At 52.7% G+C, this 24,592-nt stretch overlaps 1 protein-coding gene across 1 annotated transcript in view; it reads left to right on the plus strand.

Annotated features, from left to right (window-relative positions):
• Positions 1-1,058: 1,058 nt before the first annotated feature.
• The window catches only part of SLC29A3 (solute carrier family 29 member 3), a 42,542-nt gene continuing 19,008 nt past the window's right edge, over positions 1,059-24,592 (plus strand). Inside the window, exons 1-2 of the mRNA XM_019745985.3 lie at positions 1,059-1,153; positions 4,404-4,702. Coding sequence (XP_019601544.3) covers position 1,153; positions 4,404-4,702 — 300 coding nt within the window. The 5' untranslated portion in view covers positions 1,059-1,152. The remainder of the gene's footprint in view (positions 1,154-4,403; positions 4,703-24,592) is intronic.

Genomic DNA, 24,592 nt, shown 5'->3' on the forward strand with positions numbered 1-24,592 from the left:
TCAGCCCTCTGCTCCTCCTGGAGCAAGCATCCTCCGTGCTCTTCTCAATGGGCCATGTGTGTCCTAAAGGCTTGGCTCCAAGGTCACCCCTTGTGAGAAGCCCTTCTCCTTTCATCCCACTCCCCATCCACTTGCAAGCCCTTAGGAGGGGCCATGTCTTAGAACAGAAAATCGTGTGACTCTACAGCCTCCACTACAGTGTGACCTTGGGCCAGCCACTTAACTTTATGTCTTGGACTTGTGCCCTGTAAAATGGGGCTAACAAGGATGTGAGGCCGAAGTGAGGGTGGGCATTCCATCCCAGCCCCGTCTTGGTTTTCCACAAACCCAGCTTTGGGTGTAAAACTATTCCGGAACCTCAGGGCATGTGATGCTTAATGAGACAGTGGGAGTCAAGGCACAGCTGAGAGGGAGGGATAAAAGCGGCCCCCTTGGCCTGTAATTCATACAGAAAGGTCTGGAGGCTGGTGGAAGAGCCTGGTGGGGTGGGGTGGGATGGATCTCAGGACAGCACAGCAGCCCAGCTACCCCTCTGTCTCAGCCAGACCATGAGCAGTGACAAGGAAAAGTCACGGCACTGGCCTGGCACACAGGAAGCCTATGAGCAAAACTGGGTGACTGCGTCTAGCTCTGGACTCTGGGACAGGCGGGATCCCTGAAGTGGCGCTGGGTTGGGGAACAGCACCGGGATCAGAGAGGAGCAGGTGGTGGTGGTGGGGGGTGGCTGCAATCCGAGGGAGTCCTCTACATTTGTGGGGGGCGGGGGAGGCGGGTGCGGGCGAGGCGGAGGACTCTGGGAGATAAAGGGGGGGGCTGAGACGATGGGGTCCGGCTGCAAGGTGGAGAAAGGGCACGCTGCAGCAGCCCTGAGACGAGGCTTTACTGTGCGCTCCAGCGTCAGAGGGGGCAACCACTTAGCAGCCCTCAGCTTATTTTCTCCACCTGTAAAATGGGCGCGTGCGGTAGTCTCCGCGCCGGCGTGGGAGCGCTGGGAAAACAAGTTTGCAAACCCAAAAGCGCCGACGTGGGCGGCCGGGGCGGGGCTGGGAGGCGGGGCTGGGAGGTGGAGCCGGGCCTGCGGCCCCGCTGAGCCGCGAGTCGCAGTGGCCCTGGCGGTCGGGGAGGTAGCAGTGGCGTCGGCGTGGTGGCGACAGTAAGTGCGGGCCGGAGGTCGGGCGCGGGCCTGGCTCCCAACCAGCTGTTCAGGCTCCGGATAGTCCCCTGAACTCCCGCGCTTGGTGGCCTCACGCTATGGTCCCTCCTGGTGACTGCTCCACGGGAGCTCAGGACCGACCCCAGCCTCAGGCCGGCCCCCTCCGCTGGGCGCCTCCCGCTCTGTCCCCCTTCCCAAGGACCCTCCGCTTCCTCCTTGCTCTCCTCCCGGGCCCTCCACTCTGCGCTCACTTTCCCTCTGTCTTGGTCTCTATCTTATTTCTTCCCTAGATTCTCTCCTTTCCTCCTCCTTGTGGACTTCCTGACACCGGACCTCACCACCTGGATGTGTGTGTGTGGGGTGGGGTTGGGTATGAACCAGTCAGCTCAAGGTATCCAGAAGGTGGCTGACTCTTGGCCCAAATTGGAGAGCCTGAGGCTGGGAGTGGGAGTATCTACCACCCCAAGGCAGATTCTGCTATGGCCTTTGGGTGGCGCCCTATGTTCCCCAGCAATGCTTTCCCATAGGTTAGCTTCACCAGCCCATCTACCCGCATTTCACAGATGAGAAAATCAAGGTGCAGAGGGGAGATTGATTCAGCCAGTCAGAAACCTCTTTGGAACCAGCACCCAGTTTCCAGATGGCGGTCAGCAGTGGCCCCAGGCCCCACGAGTTTGTGCTTCTTTGTGCAGGGGCAGCCCGTTGCCCCAGGTCACCCAGAAAGGAGCAGGACTGAGGCCGGCCAGCTCCTACAGGTGCTTGATAAACACAGCCGGCCAAAGCCAGCCCATCCTGGGGATGCTGGGGCACTTCCATACCTTCCCTTTTCTTTTCAGTCCAAAAGCCAGCAGCTAGCTTTTATAAAGAGTAATGAGACTTTGCTCACTCCAGTGCCCTGGCCTGCGACTGGGGTTAGAGAAAACTCCTGGCTTCTTCAGAAACTTGGTCAAGGCTGAATGGTCCTGGACAAATAAATGCGTGGAGCTGAGAATGGTCCCCAGCCAGGTGTGGGCCCCTGCACCCACCCCTGTAGCTGGACCACCTGGAAAGATCCACTTGCTCTTTGTCTATTGTCTTACATGGGTCATAATTTTTACATTTTTAAACACTAATTTAGAAATTGTGTGTGTGCACACGCCCGTGCATGAACGCCCACACCCGTGCTGTCTGGCTAGTTTGTTAATGCTGGGTGCCCGGTGAATGAAGGCTGGGGAAGGGCTCTGTTCCACCAGGAGAGTTTAAAATAGATTTGCTGATTCCAATGCTGGCATCTGGCAGCCTCTTGTCTGCCTGCTCCAGGGGATGTCCCTTCTCAGTAGGGGAGAATATTCTGGCCACACAGAGTCCATTCAGCAGACATTGATGAGGGTGCCCTGTAGGACAGCCTTCACCTCTGCTCACAGCTCTCTGGCCACAGAGCCTTCCGGAAGGAGGTCTGTCTGTACGTGGAGCTGGCAGGCACGGGTTCACAGCGCCCGACAGCCTCCTCCCAAGGAGGCCAGGGAATCTGCATGGGCCTCAGACTGCTAAGCTGTGTCACTTCACTTTTGCCCTTTGGTAGTTGTGTGACCTTGGGCAAATTACTCTGCCTTTTTGAGCCTCACTCTTCATCTGTGAAATAGGTCTTAGAGTAGTAGTGCCTACCATACGAGGCTGTTGTCAGGCTCCAGTGCTCGGCACAGACCTTGGCTTGCATGAGGACTGAATTTTAACTATTGAGACTTCTTACTGTTTGAATGTGGGGCAAATCAAGTGTCTTTAAGGCCTCGTTCTCTGCAGCTGAAAAAAAAGAGGCAATCATTCCTGTCCTGCCTAATTCTGAGGAATGTGGTGAGGTGCCCCTGAAATAGCGGATAAAGCTCTGTGCCTGTGTGACAGGGTATTCCCATCTCCCCAGGGAACAAAGGCCCATTGTACCTGGCTTGATGCTCTGAGTTAAGGCTCAGCCAGCCTCCTGTGTGAGCCGAGATGCATTTATTTATTGATTTATCGGCTAAGGAGGAAGCTACTGCAGAAGGGACTAGAGTGTCCCACCCTCAGCTTTATGAAAGTGTTTTCCATTTATCAAACTGCTGCCACCTCCTAGGTGCTATATAGAGCATAGAAGTAAGCATGCTACCTTGCAGCCAAATTCAGCCAGCCAGCCAGCCAGCATGGCAGGGAAGAGCCTGACGTTTGTGCAACAGCTGCTACCATGGGCCAGGCATTGCTAGTCAGATATAGTAAAATAACCATTATAAAAACGCTTCCCTAGGTTTGCAGATGGGGAAATTGAGGCTCAGATACATGGTGACTTGCCCAAGGCCATGGAGGCAATAATTATTGGCAACCTAGAATCTTCCCTTTGTCTTAGGAGCTACCATAGACTGGGAGTGGCTGTCTCCTGGTGGGATGTGATGAACAGAGGTGGGGGCCAAGGCAGGAGCCGAAAACCTAGGCTTGGCCATTTGCCTGGCTTGTGACCTTCCATTCCCCACAAATGAAATGAGGGAGTCGACTATTAAATGTCTCAAACTGGCTTCGGGAGGCAGCTCCAGACACTAGGGTTCTTTTTTTTTTTTTTTTTTTAGTCACTTAATTTGAATACCTTTGTTTTTATTTAGAATTTTATTTTTTAACAAGTAATACATTCATATAATTCAAAAGGCACAAAAAAGGATGTGGTGAGGTCCTCTCCCCCTCTGTCCCCAGCCCCCTCCTCAGCAGCAACTACTGTTGGAAGTTTCTTGTGTATCCTTCCAGAGGATACACATACATATGTGTGAGTATTCTCCCACCCACCCCATTCCAGATTGTTTGGCATAAATAGTAGCATGTCCTACACACTCTCCTGCTCCTTCCTTTTCTCACATAAAGTTGAAGAGTTGAGAGAGCAATTCTTTGCCTGTCAAGTGTTCGAATTCCTTTTTTTATGGCCGCATGGAAAGGTGAAGGCCTTAAGACAAGGCTTGCCTTCTGGATTGGTTGCCATAGGCCCCACTAGGTTGCGCTGCCTTACTCCCAGCCGGCCCCACACTTGTTTACTACTACATTGCCCTGCATAGCGGCAGGGAGCGGGGGTCACTTGCAGTTTGGACATCTTGCCTTTCTCTCTGACCCTTCAACCTGAAGCTCTCTAGCCGTGCAGGCTTTGGTGACTCCACAGACCCCACGGTGGGGGCATAGTCAGTTGTGTAGGATGGGTGAGTCCCCAGCTGTGCCTGGCTTCAGCTTCTGATCACCTGCCCCGTTTCTGTTTCTGTTCCAACAGTGGCCATTGTCTCAGAGGATGACTTTTGTCACAGTTCAAACTCCACCTACAGAACTGCAAGCAGCTCCCTTCGTGCCGACCAGGAAGCGCTACTTGAGAAGCTGCTGGACCACCCGTCACCCAGCCTGCAGAAGCCCCAGGACCGCTTCAATGGTGCCTACATCATCTTTTTCAGCCTGGGAATTGGCGGCCTCCTGCCATGGAACTTCTTTGTCACTGCCAAGGAGTACTGGACATTCAAACTCCGTAACTGCTCCAGCCCAGCCCCAGGGGAGGTACCTGAAGACTCGGACATCCTGGTAAGGGCATGTTCCTCCTGGGAGGTGGCCTGGATGGGGCGAAGGGCAGCTCTGCTTGGACACATCATTGCAGGAAGGTTTGCAGCATGCGAAGGGTGTGGCTGCAGATTAGGAAGATCTGTGGAGTGTAACGGAAAGAATGCAGTTCAATCCTAGACACGCGTGGTGTTGTGTATGAGGCCTTGTGCTTTGTGTAGCAAGGGAAGATGGAAACAGATGAGACACGGTCCCAGCCTTCAGGTTACTTACTATTGAACTTGGGAAGAAGATGTGAATGATGATTCTCTGCAGGATAGTACAGTAAACCCAAGAATCCCGGGCTCAGTGCCTCCAGGGGCTTGAAAGGGTGGATCTAATAACATCAAGTTCAGCTGTGAGTTACAGAAAATTCCAAAAGACCAGTGGCTAAGCCACGATGGAAAACAATTGTTCTCTCATGTTCAAGCCCATCCTTGGTTTGATGTTCCCTGTTGTCAGGAACCTAGTTCCACCATCTGTAGCTTCTATGCTCACGATCACTTCACAGTCTAACATGGCTGTGGGAGGTCCAGCCATTACATTAAATAGGAAGAGGAGAAGGAGAGGCATAAGAATACTCCTGGACGTGACACACATTGCTTTGCTTACTTTGCATTGGTCAGAATGCAAGTCGTGACCATATGAACTGCAAAGGAGGCAGGTAAATGTAGTCTTTAAATGTAGTCTTTATCCTAGAGAACCGTGTACCCAGCTAACATGGCTGGTTGTGTAGTTGTGGAAGGCAGGGGGAAACGAAGACTCAGGGATAAGTAGTCTCATCACCAAGGGAGAGAGTGCTGTGACTCAGAGCAGGGAGATTAAAAGAATGGGGAAGAAAAGTCCAGGTGGAAGAAAAAGCCTGGGCAAAGGCAGAATGGGAGAAAGTTCAGGTGTGTATGAGGAATGGTAAAGCATCTACTTTTGCCGTATGTGGGGTGCACATAAGAGAGAAATGAGGCTTGAGATCATTGCCCAGGCATTGAATTCGTTACCCAAGTCTTGAATGGCAAGGTGAGGAATCTAAATTGTGTTTGGTTGGCAGTGGCACCAAACCCCCTCCTGCCACCCAGGGCTGCTCACTCTGGGGGGTGACTTTTCCCTCGAGCGGGGTTAGTGATAAAGAAAAAATCATTCTGCTACTTGTTAAAATGGTAAGGAAGGCTCTATTGTAAAGTACTGCAATGAGGGAGCGAAATCGGGCTCAACTCCAAGTTACTGAAGAGCAAGTAGGGATTCATAGCCAAAGAGCAGAGTGAGGAGGTGAGTAATGGATGGAAAATTACCAAGAGGAGCCACCAAGGGTAGAAGGATTCTTGCTACAGGCAGGCCAAGCATATATACACCGAGGTGGCGGGTGAGGAACTTAATCAGATATGGGAGGAGATCAGATGTCAAGGGTAAGGTGATTCTCAATAAGCTGACGTAGCAGGATTCTTGCTAAGCCTGGGCTGGGCAGGCAGAAGATAGGAAGGGAGGCCAAGGTCAAGGCCCAGTCAGGAAGAGGGCTCAGCTTCGATTACTCTTTGTTGGGAGTCTGTTTGCAAAGCCGATCTAGGCCAGTGTCTGCTCTGTCTTGAAAGCTCGTGGAAAGTTCATGGATGGACTCTCTGAAGGCATGCCAGGCTGGGGGGTTGCTGGCTGTCCTTCTCTTCCAGGGGTACCCCAGGGGACAGGAAGAGGGTACCTCTAAGTAGACCTTAGTCATACCCCTCAGCTGGCCCAGAAGGTGGCTCACCACCCTTCTCTGAAGGCACCTTTGAAATCCCTGACCCAACCCCCAGGCACTACCCCCCGTTTTGTAGGAATGAATCTGACACACTGACTATCCCTGTTGTCTGCCTCTAGGACTCTACCAGGGCTACACATCACCCCCATCAGGGCCCCACCCAAGAGATTCTGATTGAATTAGGCCCCTTCATTCTGACACCCTGTGAGTTCTGTTTCTGTTAAGTGAGGAATTCATAGCAGCCTTCAGGGGCCACAGCAGTGCAATCTAAACCTGTTTCTGCAGCGGCAGCGGTGTCATGGGAACATAGTGTAGTAGTTTAGAGCCTCCTACTCCAGGTGTGCTCCTCGGACCAGGTATCGCCTGAGAACTTGTTAGTGATGCAGAGTCTCAGGCCCCAGACCAGCTGAGTCAGGAGCTGCATGCTGACAAGTCCCCCCAGGTGACTGACAGTAGAGTTGGAGAAACACTGGCTAGGGCGTGGCTTCGGAAACAGACTGCATGGGTTCCAACCCTGCCTTTGTTATTCTTAGTTCCATAGCCTGTGTGCTGCCTGGTCTTCCCGGTAGGTAACCAGAGGACAATTCTACCAGCAACTTCTTAGGGTTGTTGTGAGGATTAAGTGAATTACTCTGCACACAAAGCACTTAGAACAGGGCTGGCACTAGTGCTGTAAGTGCTGTATAAGCGTTATTATTGTTATTATCATTTAGGGGATGCAGCCCTGGTGTATTTCCAGATGCCTGGCTTAGCCGGGTGCTTTATGATCCACTTTTATTTACCAGTGACTCAGCCGTCCCAGTTTCTGTTGGCCTAGGTAAATCACCCAGCCCGCTTGGGTTTCCTCCAGAAGGTCCCGTCTGTCTGAGCCGCCACCAGCCTGGGGCAACCCCCAGGATTAGATTACAGGTGCACCTGTCCTTCCCCCCACCTGTCCCTGGGAGCAGGCTGCCCGAGGCGGGAGAGGAAGTACAGGTGAGTCCGTGGGAACCAGCCCAGCCCTCGCACAGTGGACACCGCTGCACAGTGCACGTTTGCCGTGAGCTGCTTTCGCTGCAAGGTGATCCCTTCCCAGCTGCAGGCACTTAGCATTCCAGGCCCTGCTACGATGCTTTATTGCCTCTTTCCAAGTGCTGGCAGGTGCAGATGTAGTACCTGCGGCTGCCTGGAGCTACTGGCTCTTGGCAGCGGAGATGAGAGACCTGTCACCCTTCGATTCATGGGCCAGGTTTGGGAAGCAAGCGTGCTGGGGCATTTCTGCATTTTCTGGGCTATTTTTCTTTGCCTAATACCCCATTCCTGCCACCCACCTCCCCAATTCTTTTCCTCTCTCTTCCTGATTTCCCTGCGAGAGGCGGCTGGTCTGTTCTGTCACCTTAGGGCCACTTTGGGGGAAAGAGGGGAAGAGTCAAATGGGTCTGTCTCCAGCTGCCACGTGCAACTCAATTAGCTGTGGGTTTAGATGTTGTTGTTTTTCTGTACTTTCCTTTTAATATTTCCCAGGGATGGATACTATTGGCTAGGGAGTGTGACTCAATATTTGCGTAGGTTTCCCCCTGCCCCCCCCCCCCAAATTATGTAACTTTCAAGGTCACCTGCCACCCCAGGCACATTTCCTTTTGCTTGGAACAGTTCAGGGGATGGCTCAGAAACCATCCTGTTCACCTGCCCCATTGTCTCTATTCTCTGGAATAAGAACTTTGAATGAACCCACCACAGGCCTGTGGACCCAGAGCCAAAAATACTAGAGCAAAAACAAGGAAAAATTGATGTGAAAAGATGGAGCAACAGGAGCCAGGGTGACCGTCATCTTCTGAGCCCGACTGTGGGCCCACTGTGCTGACAGGGGTGTTAAACGCATTGTCACTCATTAACCCTGTTTTTTCAGGCAAAAGCCAGCGCTCAGAGAGGTTCAGTAACTTGCCCCAAATCACATACTGTGTTTCCCCAAAAATAAGACCTCGCCGAACAGTCAGCTCTCATGCATCTTTTGGAGCAAAAATTAATATAAGAACCGGTCTTATTTTACTATAAGACCGGTTCTTATATTAATTTTTGCTCCAAAAGATGCATGAGAGCTGATGGTCTGGCTAGGTCTTGTTTTCAGGGAAACCGGGTAGCTAGGAAGGGCTGAAGAGAATTTAAGTGTAGAGATGATTACAAAATTGGTCATACTCAGAGAGTGGTGGTGCAAAGGGGACTGTCCTGGAGACGGTCCACCTCACACACTCTGCCAAACACTTTCTTCCTGTGGACAGCCTGCCCTTAGTCTGGCTTCCTTGTCCACCCTGGAAGCCTGGAAGGTGTCTTGGCTCCACCTCTGGATTCTGGACCCAGCTTCCAAGCTGTCAGTATCCCTAATTCCTGCCCTTACTCCCCAGGTCCTCCCTTGGCTCTGGGGTTTGTAAGCCATCCCTGATCCTGTAGGGTCTCCTTGCCGTCGCCGTGGCCTCTCCTGCAGGCCTGGACAGGCTGCCCCTGGGCTAGGGACTGTAAGCTGGAATCCTCCCTTCTGCTCCGGAGAGAGAGTGCACCTTCTCCTGGTCGTTCCCTGTCACGAGGCCTCCATGGCCCCCTCCCAACATGTTCTTCCTGTGCACCTTGGCCTGCCCACGGCCCCTCTCTGAGGGCCTGCGGGACATGACCAGATCACGGCTGGAACACATAGCCCGACTTGGTGTCAGCAGGGCCAGGACCCAGGCTTGGTAATCTGCTGTCCCATCCTTCCCATGACCAGAGCGGGCCCCAACAGCCCAGTCCCAGGGCAGGAGGCAGATGCCTCTCTTACTCATGGGAATGTCCCCTGCTGCCACCCCTCTGAGTCCCCAGAGCCCACGGTACTTCTCCATCAGGTTCTCACCGTACAACTCATGGTACTGAGTGCTTATTGTGGGGGAGCCCCTGCCCTCAGCACTTTGTCCGCATTATTTCATTAAGACAGCAGTACCCCCGTGAGGCAGGAGGTTTTGTTGTCTACGGATGATAACACCTGTTTCACTGATGACGATGCCTCCCCCACTAACTGTTACCATGTTCCCCCCAAAATAAGACCTAGCCGGACTATCAGCTCTCATGCGTCTTTTGGAGCTAAAATTAATAGAAGACCCAATCTTATTTTACTAGAAGACCAGGTCTTATATACTATAATGTAAAATAAGACCGGGTCTTCTATTAATTTTTGCTCCAAAGGACGCATGAGAGCTGATGGTGTGGCTAGGTCTTATTTTCAGGGAAACATGTAGCTCTTTGGCGATAGTGACTGCAGCTCTCTTACTGTACACCCCGGGGCCCCAGAGCAGCTCGCACAGGGCACAGCACGTCTTAGCACACAATAAGTATTCTTTGCATTACTTACTGTGTGGCTGAGGAGGAAAGCCCTATGACCCCAATCCAAGAAACGGATGGCATGGCTCTGCCAGGGAGCAACAGAAGATGTGGAGGTCACAGGGGCCACCACCAAAGGAGTTCTGAGCCTTCAGGTGGGTTGGTGTAGACACGAAGTGGGATTCCTACAGCAGGGCTGTGACCAGGCTCAGTAGGTAGGGGCCTGGGGCCCCCTCCCTCAGCCCACCCAAAGAAGCAGGATAGCACGACTTGGTTGCTAGTCTTACAACTACGGGCAGACATCCCAATTTAGGGAGGAATATTTAAAAGGAACCAGGATGAGCTAGTTTGGAGAAGAGGAAACTGGAGGACAGATTAGCAGAAGTCTTGGCAATGACCTGCTGACTTGAAGTCCCTGCCAGGCAGCCTGTGCCCACCCACCAGTGGGCCTGCCATCTTCATCTGCAGGACAACCTGGTGAGTTAGGTACTATCCTGCCCACTTTCTAGATGGAGAAACTGAGGCTCACCAATTTTAGGTCAGTGACCCAAGGTCATCTGTTAGCAAGTGGTAACCAGCGTGCTCTCTGACCTCTCCCTCTACCTAGAATCACCTGGGGAACTTTTAAAGCTACACACCCAATTCTGATGCAATCTAAGGAGGGGCCTTGGAAGAAGCATCATTAAGCTCGCCAGGTGAGGCCACATGCAGCCACATGATCCAAGTGAAAGGTTACCACTAGGGGGTTGATGAGCAGCTGTTCTGTGCTTCCACCAGAGCGCTCTTTGAAGGGGCTTAGGCTGCATCACGAGAGACTTAGGTGAGCCCTCTGGAAGGACTTCCTGCAGTACAGGTTGCCAACGTTAGCAGTGGGGGGGCGTGGGCGGGGCTTTCCTCCTTGGAGAATTAGAGCAGCCTCCCTGCTGGAAGTCCAAGGAATGGCTTTCCTTGGCCTCACTGCTTCAGAGAGGGGGTGCTCCTCGCTGGGACCCTTACACAGGGAAGTGGATGCAGGCTCTGGTGCTTGTCTAAATGCTTCAGGCTTGCTGAATTCCTCTCTGTGTCTGTGCTGTGGCTCACTGCTCAGTCCCCAATGGGCATGACTGATCGCGCCAGTGATGATGGCCCTTCCTCTGGGTAAATGCTCCCTCTGGGGGGAGCTCGGGGTCTGCATAGCCATTCTCTTCCCATTTCTCAGGCTCCTGGAAAGGGAGCAGTAGGGCCGATGGGGCCCTGAGGTGAATGTCCTGGCACCTGGGGTGATACAAGCGAGAGAAAGTGAAGCCATGAAGACGGAGGCGAGGCAAACCCTTCAGGGAGGTGTCCTGGCCTCCACTCCACTGTGCTGCTATCGCCTGAGGACCAGTCACCTCTCTGTGGTGGATCAGGGAATGGAGCCTGACCTCCTCCCAGAGTTTTAAGAGCAGCGGGTAATTTACCTCTGAAAGCCTGGGAGCAGGACTTCATTCAGCGCCTGTCCTAGCAGCACCGTCACCTGCTGTGTGGCCCCTGGGCCTCTGTGCACACAGAACCTCTGGCAGCATTTCCAGAGCACACCAGAGATCGCTAGGAGAGAAGTCCTGATACCTCCCACATGGTAGCTGCTGTGCGAAGACTGCTGAGTCCTGGTAACATTCACGGCCTTGACATGTGCCAGCCACTGTGCTAAGGGCACTGGTTTGTCCATTCATTCCACAGTATTTATTAAGCAACCTCTGTGTGCCAGCGGCTTTATTTTCATGGTCTCTTTTGGTCCTTCCTAAGCCCTAAGGGGTGGGTATTATTATACCCATTTTACAGGGCAGGAAACCATGGCTCAAAACATGTAAATCGTTTGTTCCCAGGCACAAAGTAAGTGACACCTGGGACTCACACCAGACCATCTGCACCCATGTTTTCCATGCTTTGAATCCAGGGCTCCATGTCCGTGTTTTCAGGTGTTTTCAGACGGCTCTTGACTCCAGGGCACATTTCACCAATGTGCAAAACCTACATGTTCATAAGGGAAACAACAGTTTCATGAAGCAGCATCTATACTTCAAAAAAATTTCTGATTGTAGTTTTCAAGGGGAGGCACGCGGTCATCTGTGCTGATCCTGTAAGTGGCTTATAAGCCACCCAGACTAAGTATGGAGAGTCTGCCTTTGGATTTTAAACTTGTGTAGGTCCTTCGTGGCCTTGGGAGCAGTGTCGTGGGGGAGGGAGCGGAAGCTGGACCTGAGACTGTGAGCCAGAGAATGGCGGAGGGACCTTGGAGACAGCAAGCCTGGGGAACTATCTCTAGGAATTTTGCTTTGAAACTCTCATTCTAGACAGTGAGGCAGGAGTTACAGGGGAAGTGTGGTCGAGAAGGGTACCGATTTTCTGGTTTGGTTTTGTTGTTAATACAGGAGAAATAGCAGCCAGTGTGTGTGCTCAATGTGAACGGTCCAGCAGAGAGGGAGAAACAGGTGCTGAGGAAGAAGAGGACGCACAGCTGAGTGAGAGCTGTAAGCAGACAGGGCCTGGGCTCAGGTGCACAGTGGAGGGGGGTCCCAGAAAAGCATGCGGAACAGTTCATCTTTAGGACTAGGACAGAAGGCAGCCAAACAGCAAATGAAATGCTGTTCTGGGCCTAACCCATTGAGTGGATTTCATACCCTTTAGTGGGTTGCAACCTGTGATTTGAAGAACCACGTTCCACCTGATTGCGTCTAACCTCACAGCCGGGCACGAGGGTGCATTTTGCCCTCATTCTACAGAGCAGGAAAGTGGAGGCACTAAATAACATGCTGGTGCCATGGGGCTACACACACAAGACAAGAGGTGGAGGGTGCAGCCAACCCAGGGGTATCTGAATTGGCATCATATTTTCTGGGGCACTTGGCAAATACCCAGAATCTCAGACCCTGCCCTGCTGGCTCCTCCTGCCAGGGTGGGCCTGGCCACTGCTGCCAGATGCTCCTGATGCGGCCAGCTGGCAGGGGGCAGGTATCCGGGAGCTGCCTCCTCTTGCCACATGCTGTTCCTTGAGATATGTGCGCCCTTCTGCGTGTAGCTGGATCATGACTCTCCTAAGCGTAACTCGGATCTCTCCAAATGGAAGAGCTGCGTAGACAACATTTGGCAATGTACTTTCTAAGAGCAGAATTCCAAAGAATGCTGCTAAGTGAGTGAAACACCCCTCCCCCAACCCATGACAACGTATTAAAGCAGGACTTTGCCCGAGCCCTGTTGTCCCAGAAAAGGAGATGGCGGGTTAGTCTAGGGGTCAGGCAGGATAGAGTGGAGCTGCGGGCTTCCTGCACAGGGTGTGGGTGAGTGGCCCCCAAGTAGAGGGCTGGTCCCTCTGCCCAGCTGCCCAGTGGCTTGGGTTAGTGTGGATGGCTACTCTAAATCATTTTTAAAAATTAGAACCAAAAGTAAGCTTTTTTTTTTTTTTATTCCCTTGTCCACCCTCTGCTGCTAAATGCAGACCCAGCCAGCATGCCATTCCTAGTAAATATACCTGTGATGGCTTTTTCTTCTGTTTTTAGCTCGAGCTGCCTCCTGCAGAGGGAGAGAAAAAGCCCTACTTGAAACGCTGTCAGTCATGCTTTGGTGGCCTCAGACTTCTCGAATTCTCTTTTTATTTTCTCCCCGTGTGCTCACGGCCCGATCCCCCCACCTGTGCCTTGCTCCCTGGTCCTCCTGGGCTATCGATCGCTCCTCCTCCCCCTTCGATTTTATTTCCTCCCACGCTCGTCCTTAGAATCCAGAGGCGATTTCCTCGACAAATTAGAACATGGCCTGAGCCTTAAGTGCTCGAGTGTCTCCTTAACGTGATTGATCACCGCTAGTACCCAGAGAGCAGAACCAAATTGGAGTCTGTGGCTGGTGCCTTTGTTACGGGGATCATTGTCTGGGAGCGGTTTGGGGGTGGAGGAGCCCTTGCTGGTATCTTGGGGCTGCTCTGTGCGTATGTGTATTTGTGTTATGTGTGTGTGTGTGTGCACGCTGGCGTGCACTGAAGGCCTATAACAGCTGATGGGGTTTCGTGGTTTTCGGCACAGGTGGACCTCCAAAGAGAAAGCCTCCCCCTAGGGGAGATGGCATGTTGGGTGAAGAAGTGTCCGCTGGGTCTACTGAAGACCCCTTCTTCTTGGTGGTGCTCCTGGGTGTCCTTCTGCAGAGACCAGCTAGAGCACCCCCAGAATACCTGCTCTGTACCCACATGCTGCAGAGCCTGGTACTCCCACCCTTGTCCCTGGGATGCAGCATGACACATGTTGGCCCTCTGGGGATTGCAGAAGCTGCCCCAGTCAGCTGAGGGCTGTGTGAGGAGGTGGGGAGTTTCTTGGAAGGCCTCTTCCTGTCCCGACCACATGGCCAGGCTGTAGAAGAGGAACAACAGGCTGGCTTGAGCATCGGCAGTGACGGAGCTCCAGTCAGCTCTCACCCCTTAGAGGTCGGGATCCCTTGTTTGTGCATTTACGGGGCTCCCTGTCTTTCTGACCCTTCCCTCTCTCCGTTTCTGAGCCACTTCTCTGCCTACTAAGGTTCTAGTCTGCGGGTGCGTAGGGGGAACAAAAAGGATGAAAATCAGAGGCCAGCTCGGCCCCTTGTCAGGGAGCCTGGCGAAGGTTTGATGGAGGAGGGGGTGGAAGGTGGACAGAAATGATGTTCCCCTTTTTTGTGTTCCCCCTTTGTGGTAGGAAGATCTGGGATTCAGGAGAGCTGGGCTCTGTGTCTGACTTGGTTTCAAATTTGCTGGGTGAGTTGGGGCTCCGTTTCCTTATTTAAGAAACAAGAACAAGGTTGGCACACTTTTTCTGTAAAGTGCCAGATGATAAATATTTTAGGCTTGTGGGCCACACGATCTCTTGCAGCTGCTCAACTCTGCCTTGTAGAGCGAATGCTACCATAGATAATCTGTAAACAAGTAGTGGAAGGGACCGTTTTCCAGCAATTACAAAAACCCGAGGTGCACATTTGACCCCGGGGGCAGGTGGGTTGCCGACCCCTGAACGAGATGCTCCCTTATAGTTCTTGCCCTAGTGTCCTGGGATCTGTGACAGAGGGACTTGCCCTGCTTAATTTCTCTTCCTGACACTTATCACTGCTGGACATGCTATCTGTTTATTTGTTTATGCATTTGCCAGCTGTCTCCTTGACCAGACCATCAGTTCCAGGAAAGTGGGAACTTGTAAATTCTCTGTGCCTAGAATATCTATTGAGCGCCACACATTCGTGCAGAATGATGAGTTAATCAGTTCGTGTTTGTGGAGGGCCTGTCCTGTTGGTGCTGGGCTGGTGGGGAGAGAGGGGACAGACCCCCATCCCAGGGCTTTACCCCATGGTCCTGCATGCAGGCCTGTGGAATCTCATTGTGGGGTCATTATTTTACCTGGTACCCTCACACTACACTCGAGCAGACACCCTTCCCTGCCCAGTCCATAGCACACCCTACTTACTCCGAGTTGGTCAAGCCTGAAGGGTTACCCTTTATTTCCTTCTGTCCTTCTGCCCCACATTCAGTCGGTCAGGAAGTCCTGTCAATTCTACCTCTGAAGTGACTCAGGTGTCTTTAACTCTCCCCTCCACGGCTGTCCGCCTGGCCTCACTCAGCCTCACTGGCCACTGACTCCCAGAGCACCCCTTCCCATCAATTTTCCATGGAGGCTGCAGAGGTGATCTCTTTAAGATACACAATAGGAGTCTACCCACTGTGCCAAGTTAGGGCGCAAGCTCTGGGGACAGCAGGCTGGGTTTGAGCTGTGTGACTTTGGGCAAGTATCTGACCTCTCTGAGCCTCAGTTTCCTCATTTGCAACATGAATCTTCCCTCAAAGGGGTGTTGTGAGAATCGAGGGAGTAAATATGGGAAAAGCACTCAGAATAGCAGAGCGTGGGGAGGGCTCAATGAGTGTGTGCTGAGAGTGGGCGCCCAGCCCTGCCCCTGCCTCCAGCCTGGTGCCCCATCCCTCTCTCCCTCACTCTCTGTATTCCACGCTCACCCTGGCTTTCCAGTTGCTTGAACGCACCAAGCTGATTCCTGCTTCAGGGCCAACTATATGCTATTCCCTCTGTCCAGAAAGCATTCCCCGTCACCTCTCACATGACTTATCCCTGGGTCTCTGTTCAGACGCCACCTCCTTCAAGAGGTCGTATCTCACTACCCTCGCCAACATCAGTTCCCCCATTAGGCTCTGTTTTCTTGTTGTTGCATTTATTGTCACTTGCAGCCTTTTTTTCCTCCCTGACTTGCTGTTGACTCATTTTTTTGCCTCCATCACTAGAGTATCATTGCGTCCTCATCCTGTAACACAGGTTGGGCAAATATAAGGTGCTCACCCATTACCTGCCGAGTAAGGGAATGAACTCTGGAAGTCCAACTGCCTTTAATATTTCGTGAGTGAATAAATAAATGGATAAGTGCACAGCCACTGCCTCCTACTTCCGGCCCCTCTCTGCCTTGCCCTAACCATAGCGTTCTGCCATTCAGAGGCCTTCCGTAGCTCCCTCGGGCCTTCTGAAGCAAACACCTCTCGTCCGTCCGCTACTGGAGACCATCCCTTAGTCTCCCCGTCTCCCTCACCTCCACCTCTCCCATCATTTATCCAAACGAGAGTCCCCAAGGTGTCCTGAGAAAGGTCCAAAAGAGAGGGTACGATGCACTGAGGAGCTCCGAGGCGGGACCAGGAGGCATGGCTCTGTGGGGAAGCGGGGGTAGCAGCTGGGCCCTGTGAGGCTGGCAAGGAAAGGGCATGGCTTGGAGTCAGGGAGGCAGAGGAGGGCAGCCCTTGAGTGAAGGCAGGAACCTGGGGGAGTGGCTGACAGCAGGGCCAGCAGGTGGGGGATGGGCTGGGAACATGAGCCCTAGTCAGGTGACGGGGATGTGGTTCCACGTGACTGACTTGGGTGAGGGTGAAGGGCACCCAAAGGAGCTTGAAGAGGGGACGTGAAGAAAGGAGGGTTGGCCATGGAGCCCCAGGAGGTGATGCTTGGGGTTCTTCTCTTCAAAGCTTTTGATTTGGGAGCTTGGGCTCAGCACGCCACTGAGGATGGAGGTCTGGCAGGCAGTGGAAAATGTTCCGGAGGCAGGGACCGAGGGAGGCCTGGAGGTCTTTGGAGCCAGGGGAGCAAGCTTCCCAAGGCCAGATTATATGTAGCACAGGCAGGACCTAGGAAAGGAGGAAACTAAGGCTGGGCTCAGGATGTCCCTCTGGTGGCAGAGAGAGCAGAGGTGGACTGAGCTGCTGAGGAGAGGGGTGGGGAGGTAGGACGTTATGTCCAAGTGGGAGGGAAGGTGTGATGTGGTTCCCTGTGGCTGCCATAATGGCACCTCAACCTGGGTGGCCTAGAACAGCAGGGATTGTATTCTCACAGTTCTGGAGGCTAGAAGTCCAAGCTCAGGGGGCCAGCAGGACCGTGCTCCACTCCCCAAAGACGCTAGGAAGAACCGTCCCTGTTTCCAGGTCTCCCAGCATCCTCAGCATCCTTGGCTTGTGGCAGCAAAACTCCAGTCTCTGCCTCTGTGTCCACTCTCCTTATAAGGATACCGGTCATTGGATTTAGGACTCACCCTGATCCACTGTGACCTCAGCTTAACTTAGCTAATTAAATCTGCAAAGACCCTATTTCCAGAGGAGGTTACATTCTGAGGTGCTAGGCAGACATGAATTTTGGGGAGACACTATTCAACCCGTTATAGTCGGGGTGGCATGTGGTGTCAGGAGCGTGAAGGCTGACCAGGCTTCAGTGATGGGTGGGCTGCAAAGAGGACCCTTTGAAGGAGTGTTCCCCAGAGCCGCCGAGGAGGGGTACGTCCTTAGGAGGGAGGAGGGCGGGCATGGCTGCAAAGGGAAGGAGGGACCGGAGGCAGCAAAGTCAAAGGACTTTTTTCTTTGCCCAAGGAAGACCTGAGCGAGCCCCTTAGCCAGAAGAGAAGGAAGGAGCAGCAGTGAAGGAGAGAGAGAAGATGCAGGCAGGGAAGCTGAGAATTCATCGTGCATGTCTCTCAGAAGGCAGCTTAGGTGTTGGAAGAGCACCTTCTTGCCAAGAGGAGAGAAGTGCCCCCAGAAGCTTTACACAGAGGAGAGGGGATGTGGGGAGGCTTATTTCAGAAAACCTCAGGAACTCTGCTTATCCTCTGGTGGGGATTCCAAAGGAGACGTGAAAAAGGACCGCGGCTGGGGAGGAACTCCAAGCTTGCTTTTATTTATTATTTAAAAAAAAAAACACGATTTTATCGGGGAAGGGGAACAGTGTGTATTTCCAGGACTTTGTTGGGGAACAGTGTGTTTTTCCCAGGACCCATCAGCTCCAAGTCAATTTGTTGTCCTTCAATCTTAGTTGCGGAGGGCGCAGCTCAGCTCCAAGTCCAGTTGCCTTTCTCAGTCTAGTCGCGGGGGGTCAGCCCACCATCCCATCCAAGCTTTTAAAGAGCAAGAATTAGAGAGGCCCCAGGCATTCTGGGCCTGAAGATCACCAAGCATCAGAAGGCTGATGGGGGCTCCGTCCTGAGAGTGGCTGGGTCTGTCTGGCCAGCTCCTTGCCAGGCCTTATCTGATTCTCACCCTGGCTTTGTTCTGCTCTTGGGCCCCTGGCCACCCTGTCACACCTAGGTTGATCTGGATCCTGTTTCCCTTACCTGCATGGCCCCTGGGACAGGCACTGCCCCTGCCACGCTGCCCAGTGGCCCTCTCCACTCATCCATGCCCCCAGCCACACACCATTAGCTTTCCTGGGCCAGTGCCCCAAACATGGGGCCTAGGAACCTGCAGATAGGATGCCAGCTGCAGCTTTTGTGGGGACACCTGCCGCCTTCTCACTTCTTAGCCTGCCCAGGAAGGACTTCGGCCCATGCCAGGGTGAGGGTGCCTCCCCTGCGACATCCCAGGCCACAGAACTTGGCTCTCCGAGAGCAGCAAGTTTGCAATGGCAAACTATTACTGGCTTCAGCCTGCTCGCTGCTGCTAATTTCATGCCCCTGTGATCCAGGTAACGCTTTGCTGCCTTGAGCTGCCACCCCCAGGCTTGAATCGCTTTTTCTCTCACCCTGCAGGAGCCCGGCTGCCTCTGCTGCCTCGCTCTTGATGTGGGGGCTGCACAAAGCTGCCTCGCCGAAGCTGCCAGGCGCCCGGGCACCGAGCTCATCTGCCACAACTCGTGACTAATTTCCTGCACTTATTTCAAAGTGCCCAAATGGCATTCAGGGGAGAAGAAGCTTAACCAGGGCCTGCCAGAGATAAACAGGCTCATTTTGGGGCCTCCCTGCCCGAAGAAACCTCTTTACCTGGACTCTGAGCCCAGAATTAAATTCTTCCAGAAGAGATGCTTAGCACGGAGCCTCTCAGCATGGCAGAGGAGAGGAAATGTTCCCTGTCATAAAATGGGCCTCACATTTGGCCAGCTGGCTCCGGTGGGTTTTTAAATTGTGTTTGAAGAGCGTCTCTCCCCTTTCCTGGTGTTCACAAACTGGGCCAGAGTATAACTGATGAAAATGAATTTTCTCATTTCTAGTGCAGTGAATCACGTGCCCTGTGCTCAGGCCACAAGCAGCTTCTCCACTCCTCTCTGGCACTTGGCGGGGCCTCTGGCACCAGGTGCCCCTGGGCCAGGCTCTGGCCACAGGCTGGGTTTTGAGCCCCCCTCCACTCAACCTGGGGGGCTTTGCTGGGTTTGCACAATCCAAAGAGAAGCTAGAAGCCTGCCTGGTGCTTCCCAGCTATAATATCCTCTTTAACATGGTCTGTCCTTATCAGTGGACCGTGTCCATCCATTTTGGGCGGCTGACAGAAGTGAGGGCTTTTCTCTTAATCTTTTTTTTCCCTTTTAATACAATTCAGATCCACAGGCCTGTGGAAATGCTCAGGGGAATGGACAGTGGGGTTTAAGGAGAAGAGAGAGTTAACAGGCAGAGGCGAGCAAAACCCCATCATTTGCTGGTTTGGCCAGGTCCCCTGTTCTTAAGGCCTAGGGCAGAGGGAAGACGCCATCCTAATGGAACCTCACACCCCTCAAACTGGTCCCCACTCACTGCTGGGAAGGCATGTGGGCTGGCAGTCCCAGCCACTGGGCATCCAAGTGACATGGTGCAATCCCGGTGACAGTGTTTGGGCTTGTGTGTCTGTGAGGAAGGCTGCCTCGGCTAGAGTAGTTGGTGGCAAGATGATAAATACCTCTCCACCCCATCCCTGCCCTGCCTTGCCCTGCCCTGCCCTGCCCCGCCCCGCCCTGCCCTGCCCCGCCCTGCATTAGAAGATTCTGCCCCCAGAACTTGCCAGGTGTGCCCCTCTGTGCAATCATCTACCTCTGTGAGCCTCAGGTTTCTTATCTGTAAAATGGGAGCAATCCAGCTCTGCCTTCCTCTTACAGGCTGTGTGAAGAGCAAATGCCCTGAGGTCTGTGCAAGCAACATGTAAGCGGCTTTGTTCAAATGTCAGTTACCTGGAACTCTGTGGGGCTTCCATTTCTGTACTTGGGTTACCTCACAGGTGCCCAGGATGACCTTTGATGACCTACTGCTGCTAGAAGCCAAGTGCTGAGCTCTCCTGAGCCCCAGGTAGTCGCAGAGAACAGGGGAGATAGTGGAGGGCAGGGAGATTAAATGAGACTTTCGAGGAGCAGTTTTTCTCTTTGTTCCTCAGAGCTGGGCCTCACCTCACATTGGGTTGGAAAATTCAGAATAGTGACTCATGGGGCCACAGTCTCTAATTAGCACCCTGAGGGAGCAAGGTGGGTGCCACCGCTCTTTTCCTGTCTCTTCCCCTGAGTGTTTGGATTGAGTGGACGGACAACAGTGCAGTTTGTCTCAGCTCAGCAGATTCCTAATGATGCTGAGGAAAGCATTAGGGAGTTTGTTCCAACAAATAAACTTGGGTTGGACTCCTAAATGACAAAGAAGCATCTCTCCGTGCCTGGGCATATGCGGTTCCCTCCTCTTGGAATGCTATTTCTCTCTCCACCAGCACCCCACCTCCCAGTCTGCCTGGCACACTTCCTCCAGTCTCTCAGAGAACTCCCGTGGGGCGTCCCCAGCCCCCACCTCCCCCCCTTCTATCGCACCTTGTATCCATTGGAGGTTCCCACCACACCACGTGCTCCCTGGGGGCACTGGGCACTTTGCCTTTTCTATTTCGTACACCAAACACCAGCATGGTGTTGGGCAGGCAGGGGCTTGCCACATCCTCAGTAAATAAAAGATGGGCTAAAACGAGATGGGATGCTGATTTGGATGGACAGTGGCCACCCAGCTGGGCTGAGGGACATGGGGTTGCCAGCCTCTGGGTCTCCCTGCTGAGGCAGAGACGCCAGCCCGGGGAGGCCTCCTCATCTCATAATGTCCTGCTCTGCCTTCTAGCGGAATCTCAGACGGTCTTCCAGTTACGAAAGCCCAGAGTGACCCCCAGGGCTGTAGGTTTTCTATGGGCTGTGTAAGCAGGGCTGCCATGTTGCACAACTCTGAGGGGCTCCATTCATATTGCAATCTATAGGGCAGGCCCCCTGGGGTTGTGCGGAACACAGCCTCCGCTGTCATACAAGGTGGCCCAGTGCCATTGCCCTGGTGGCCTTCTCATTCCTCTACTCCTCCGTGGCCAGAGCTCGCCTTGGGGGCCTTGGGTTCACCTCTGGAGGTAGAGGCCATGTTTGTCAACCATGTAGGGAGCCTGGTGGGATAATAACAGCGCCTTTTGAGGGAGCTCTCAGGAATCAGGCCCATGTGACGGTGAACTATGGCATGAATTATCCCAAAACACTGTTACATAAACTCACCCTACGGGGTGGAAGGTATAGATTGTTTTAGAGGGGGCAGTTCCATTACCATTCTAATTGCAATGAGTTTGAACCAGTATTCAAATGTCTTAATGTTTCCTTGTGTAAAACGGGAGAAGGTAGCCCCAACACCCTTGGAAGAAAATGAGATGAACCCAGGAAGGAAATGCCAGCTGCAGATCTGCAAAGTGCGTAATCAAGAATTGAATGGAGGCCCTTCAGTGTAGAATGTTTCTTACCAAAGAGACTGAGGTAACACCTTGTGTGCCAACGCTCTCTCAGGGAGTGCAGGCTTAGGGAAGTAAGAGTGCAGGAAAAGGGAAGTGAGGCAGGGATGGAAGAGAACAAATACAGACTACGATATTTCTGGGCTGGCCACAGCGTTGCAACCACACACAGCTGCCTGCTCAGACACAGGGGCTGTCTTCAGAGACACCACATGGACCCACCACATTTCAGAACAGTTGGTTGGGGGAGAGGAAAGGCAAGCAAGTTCTCTCATCTCCTGCCCTTCTCTTGCCTCTCATCCGTCAAAGTTCTGCCTCCCCACCCTACAGAGAATGTTACTTGGCCCCTCCCCCAGCCCCCCAGGGAGCAAGAGCCTCTGAGGGGACAGCCCAGCAGTGCGCGGGCACAGGTGTCTCATCTCTCTGGTGGCAGTGGCTTTGTGGCCATGAGACCAAGTAGCAAGGCACATGGCCTGAGGGGCAGGCAAGATGAGCAGCTCTGGGGTGGCACGTAACTAAGTCCAGTTCTTTGAAAGCAGTGTAAGTATGCCACTTGCAAAAATGATCCCAATTTCAGCACCGGATTTGATGAGGAAAAGCTAAGGGAAAGATGGGGTCAGCAAGCATAACCTCTGTACACCTCATGGGTAGACACATTAGTTTTCATGTCTGGCAGGCGGTTGAGTCAAAGATCTTGCTCTGTTGTCCCGGTTTTTGTTGAGGAACTGGATTTCCATTGCAACAGGAAGGCTGCAGCACTCAGAAAAACCCTGGTTAGTAGGAACTTGGCTATTGGAAACCCTCATTAATTAGGAATCTATTGGTGGTTAACAAAATACTACAAATTTAGTGGCTTAGAAGAACACGTTTATTATCTCACAGTAGCTGGACGCCACGAGTCTAGGCACAGCTTAGCGGGGTCCTTGGCTCAGGGTCTCGCATGGCCGCCATTAAGGGGCTGGCCAGGGCTGTGGTCCCATTGGAGGTTCGACTGGAGAAGAATCACGTCCAGGATGACGGGTTGTTGGCAGAAGTCAATTCCTTGCAGTCGTTGGACTGAGCCTCAGTTTCTTGCTTGGTGTTGGCCAGAAACCACTGTCAGCAACTCGGGGTCACCTGCAGTCCTTGCCACGTGGGGTTCGTTGGCCCAGCCACTTGCCTCTCCTAAGACATCAAAGGAGAAAAAGAGTCCAGCAAGATAAGTGTGACGTAGTCCCAGACACATCACCATGTGCACCTGCCAGCTTTGCTGTATCCTCTTGCTTGTAAGCTAGTCACAGATTCCACCCACGTTCCATGCAAGGGATCACACAGGATGGAAACACAGGAGTCTAGGATCATGGGGCCACCTTAGGAGAATCTGCCCATCACACCTCATTTTGCTAGAACTCTATACGCAAAAGCAGCAAATAATTAGTAAAAACCACCACATGTGTATGTCAGGAATTTGGTTAAAAAAAAAATCAAAAAACTCCATGGGATGTACAGCGTCAACCCACATCACCGTCTGCAGCCCCTGATCTGTACCTAGAAAGATGGTGCAGGTCAAGTCCATTCCACACCCCCCCACACACCGCCATGCTTTTTGTAAAGCAGAGAAATGGGCTCAGTCACCAGAAAGGGAGCCATAGCCTCACCCAGTTGTCAATATTTAAAAAGCTCTCCAACATTAACAGAACAATTTTCTGTTTAAGTAGCGACAAACCAGAGCATTCAATTACCTAGGAAACCCTCATTCCTGAGACCCTCAGGGAACCTGAGCCTGCTCAAAAAACAGAGGTTCCGCATCCCCCGTGGTCGTCCTGCGTGGACTTGCCCTGGAATGAGCAGCCACTGAATGAAAGGGGCTTCACTGGAGTCCTGGATGGGGCGCCGTCTCGGCCCCCACCTGCAGCTCTCTGTTCCTGGGGGCCCTCATGGCTCCCGCCTGGCGCCCGCCTGGCCTCACGTAGACCCAACAACTGTGTCAAGATATAATTGACTGAGTGCCTCAGACCAGTCCAGGCTCTACTGAGCCCATCAGGGCAGGAACAATGAGGTGACACCTCAAAGGAGGAAGGCTATTTCTAAGGCTCATGGTTGATGGACCACATGAGCGGTGATTATCATTTTAATTGCAAGGCCGCCATGACCTTACATTCAGGGTAGAGATTTCAAAGACCACAAAGCACTCTGCAGGCTTAAACCGGGACTGCGGAATGGTTTGTGCTTCAGACGAGAGGAGCCCATTATGACATCTTTCTCTCTAGGCCTCCACATTGCAATCAAACTCTCTCAGAAAGGAGAGATCGGACCCTCTTTTTCAAGGTTTGACTCAAATCCCCTCCTCTTGGACTTTTCCCCAAACCCACACTCATTCCTGTTCTCTCAAGGATTCAGCCCCATTCGCCCCACTCCCCTACCTGGAACCCCCTTAGAACTCACTGCTCCTATTTCTGATTTGGGACAAAAAAAAAAAAAGTCATAGCATTCTGACATCTCTTCCTGTGGCGTTTGGAGAAGTTACAAAAACCTTCACAGTTTGTCTTACACGCGGGGTACCCTCCACTCTTAAAGGGCAGGAAGCAGGTCTTAGACTCTCGTGATCCCCACAGTTGTCCGAGTTCTTTGCACGCCGGCAAGGGTTTTGCACAGTTGTTCTTTGAGCTCAGCACATTTGTAACTGAGCCTATTTCCTCCGTTCAGTCCAGTTGCATAAGCTTTCCAAAGTACAATATTCTCAGCTTCTTTTTTATTTCTTAGGATAAGCACTATCATTTATATAAAGCCCTTGGTACACACTCAGTGCTTAATACATGTGAGCCATTATCACAGCTGAGAACGTATCATGACTGACCCGGGGTCCATGGCTTGACATGCA

The sequence above is a fragment of the Rhinolophus sinicus genome, chromosome 15 (genome assembly GCF_057876585.1).
Source record: "Rhinolophus sinicus isolate RSI-liver-muscle chromosome 15, RSI-T2T, whole genome shotgun sequence".
Taxonomy (NCBI): Eukaryota; Metazoa; Chordata; class Mammalia; order Chiroptera; family Rhinolophidae; genus Rhinolophus; species Rhinolophus sinicus.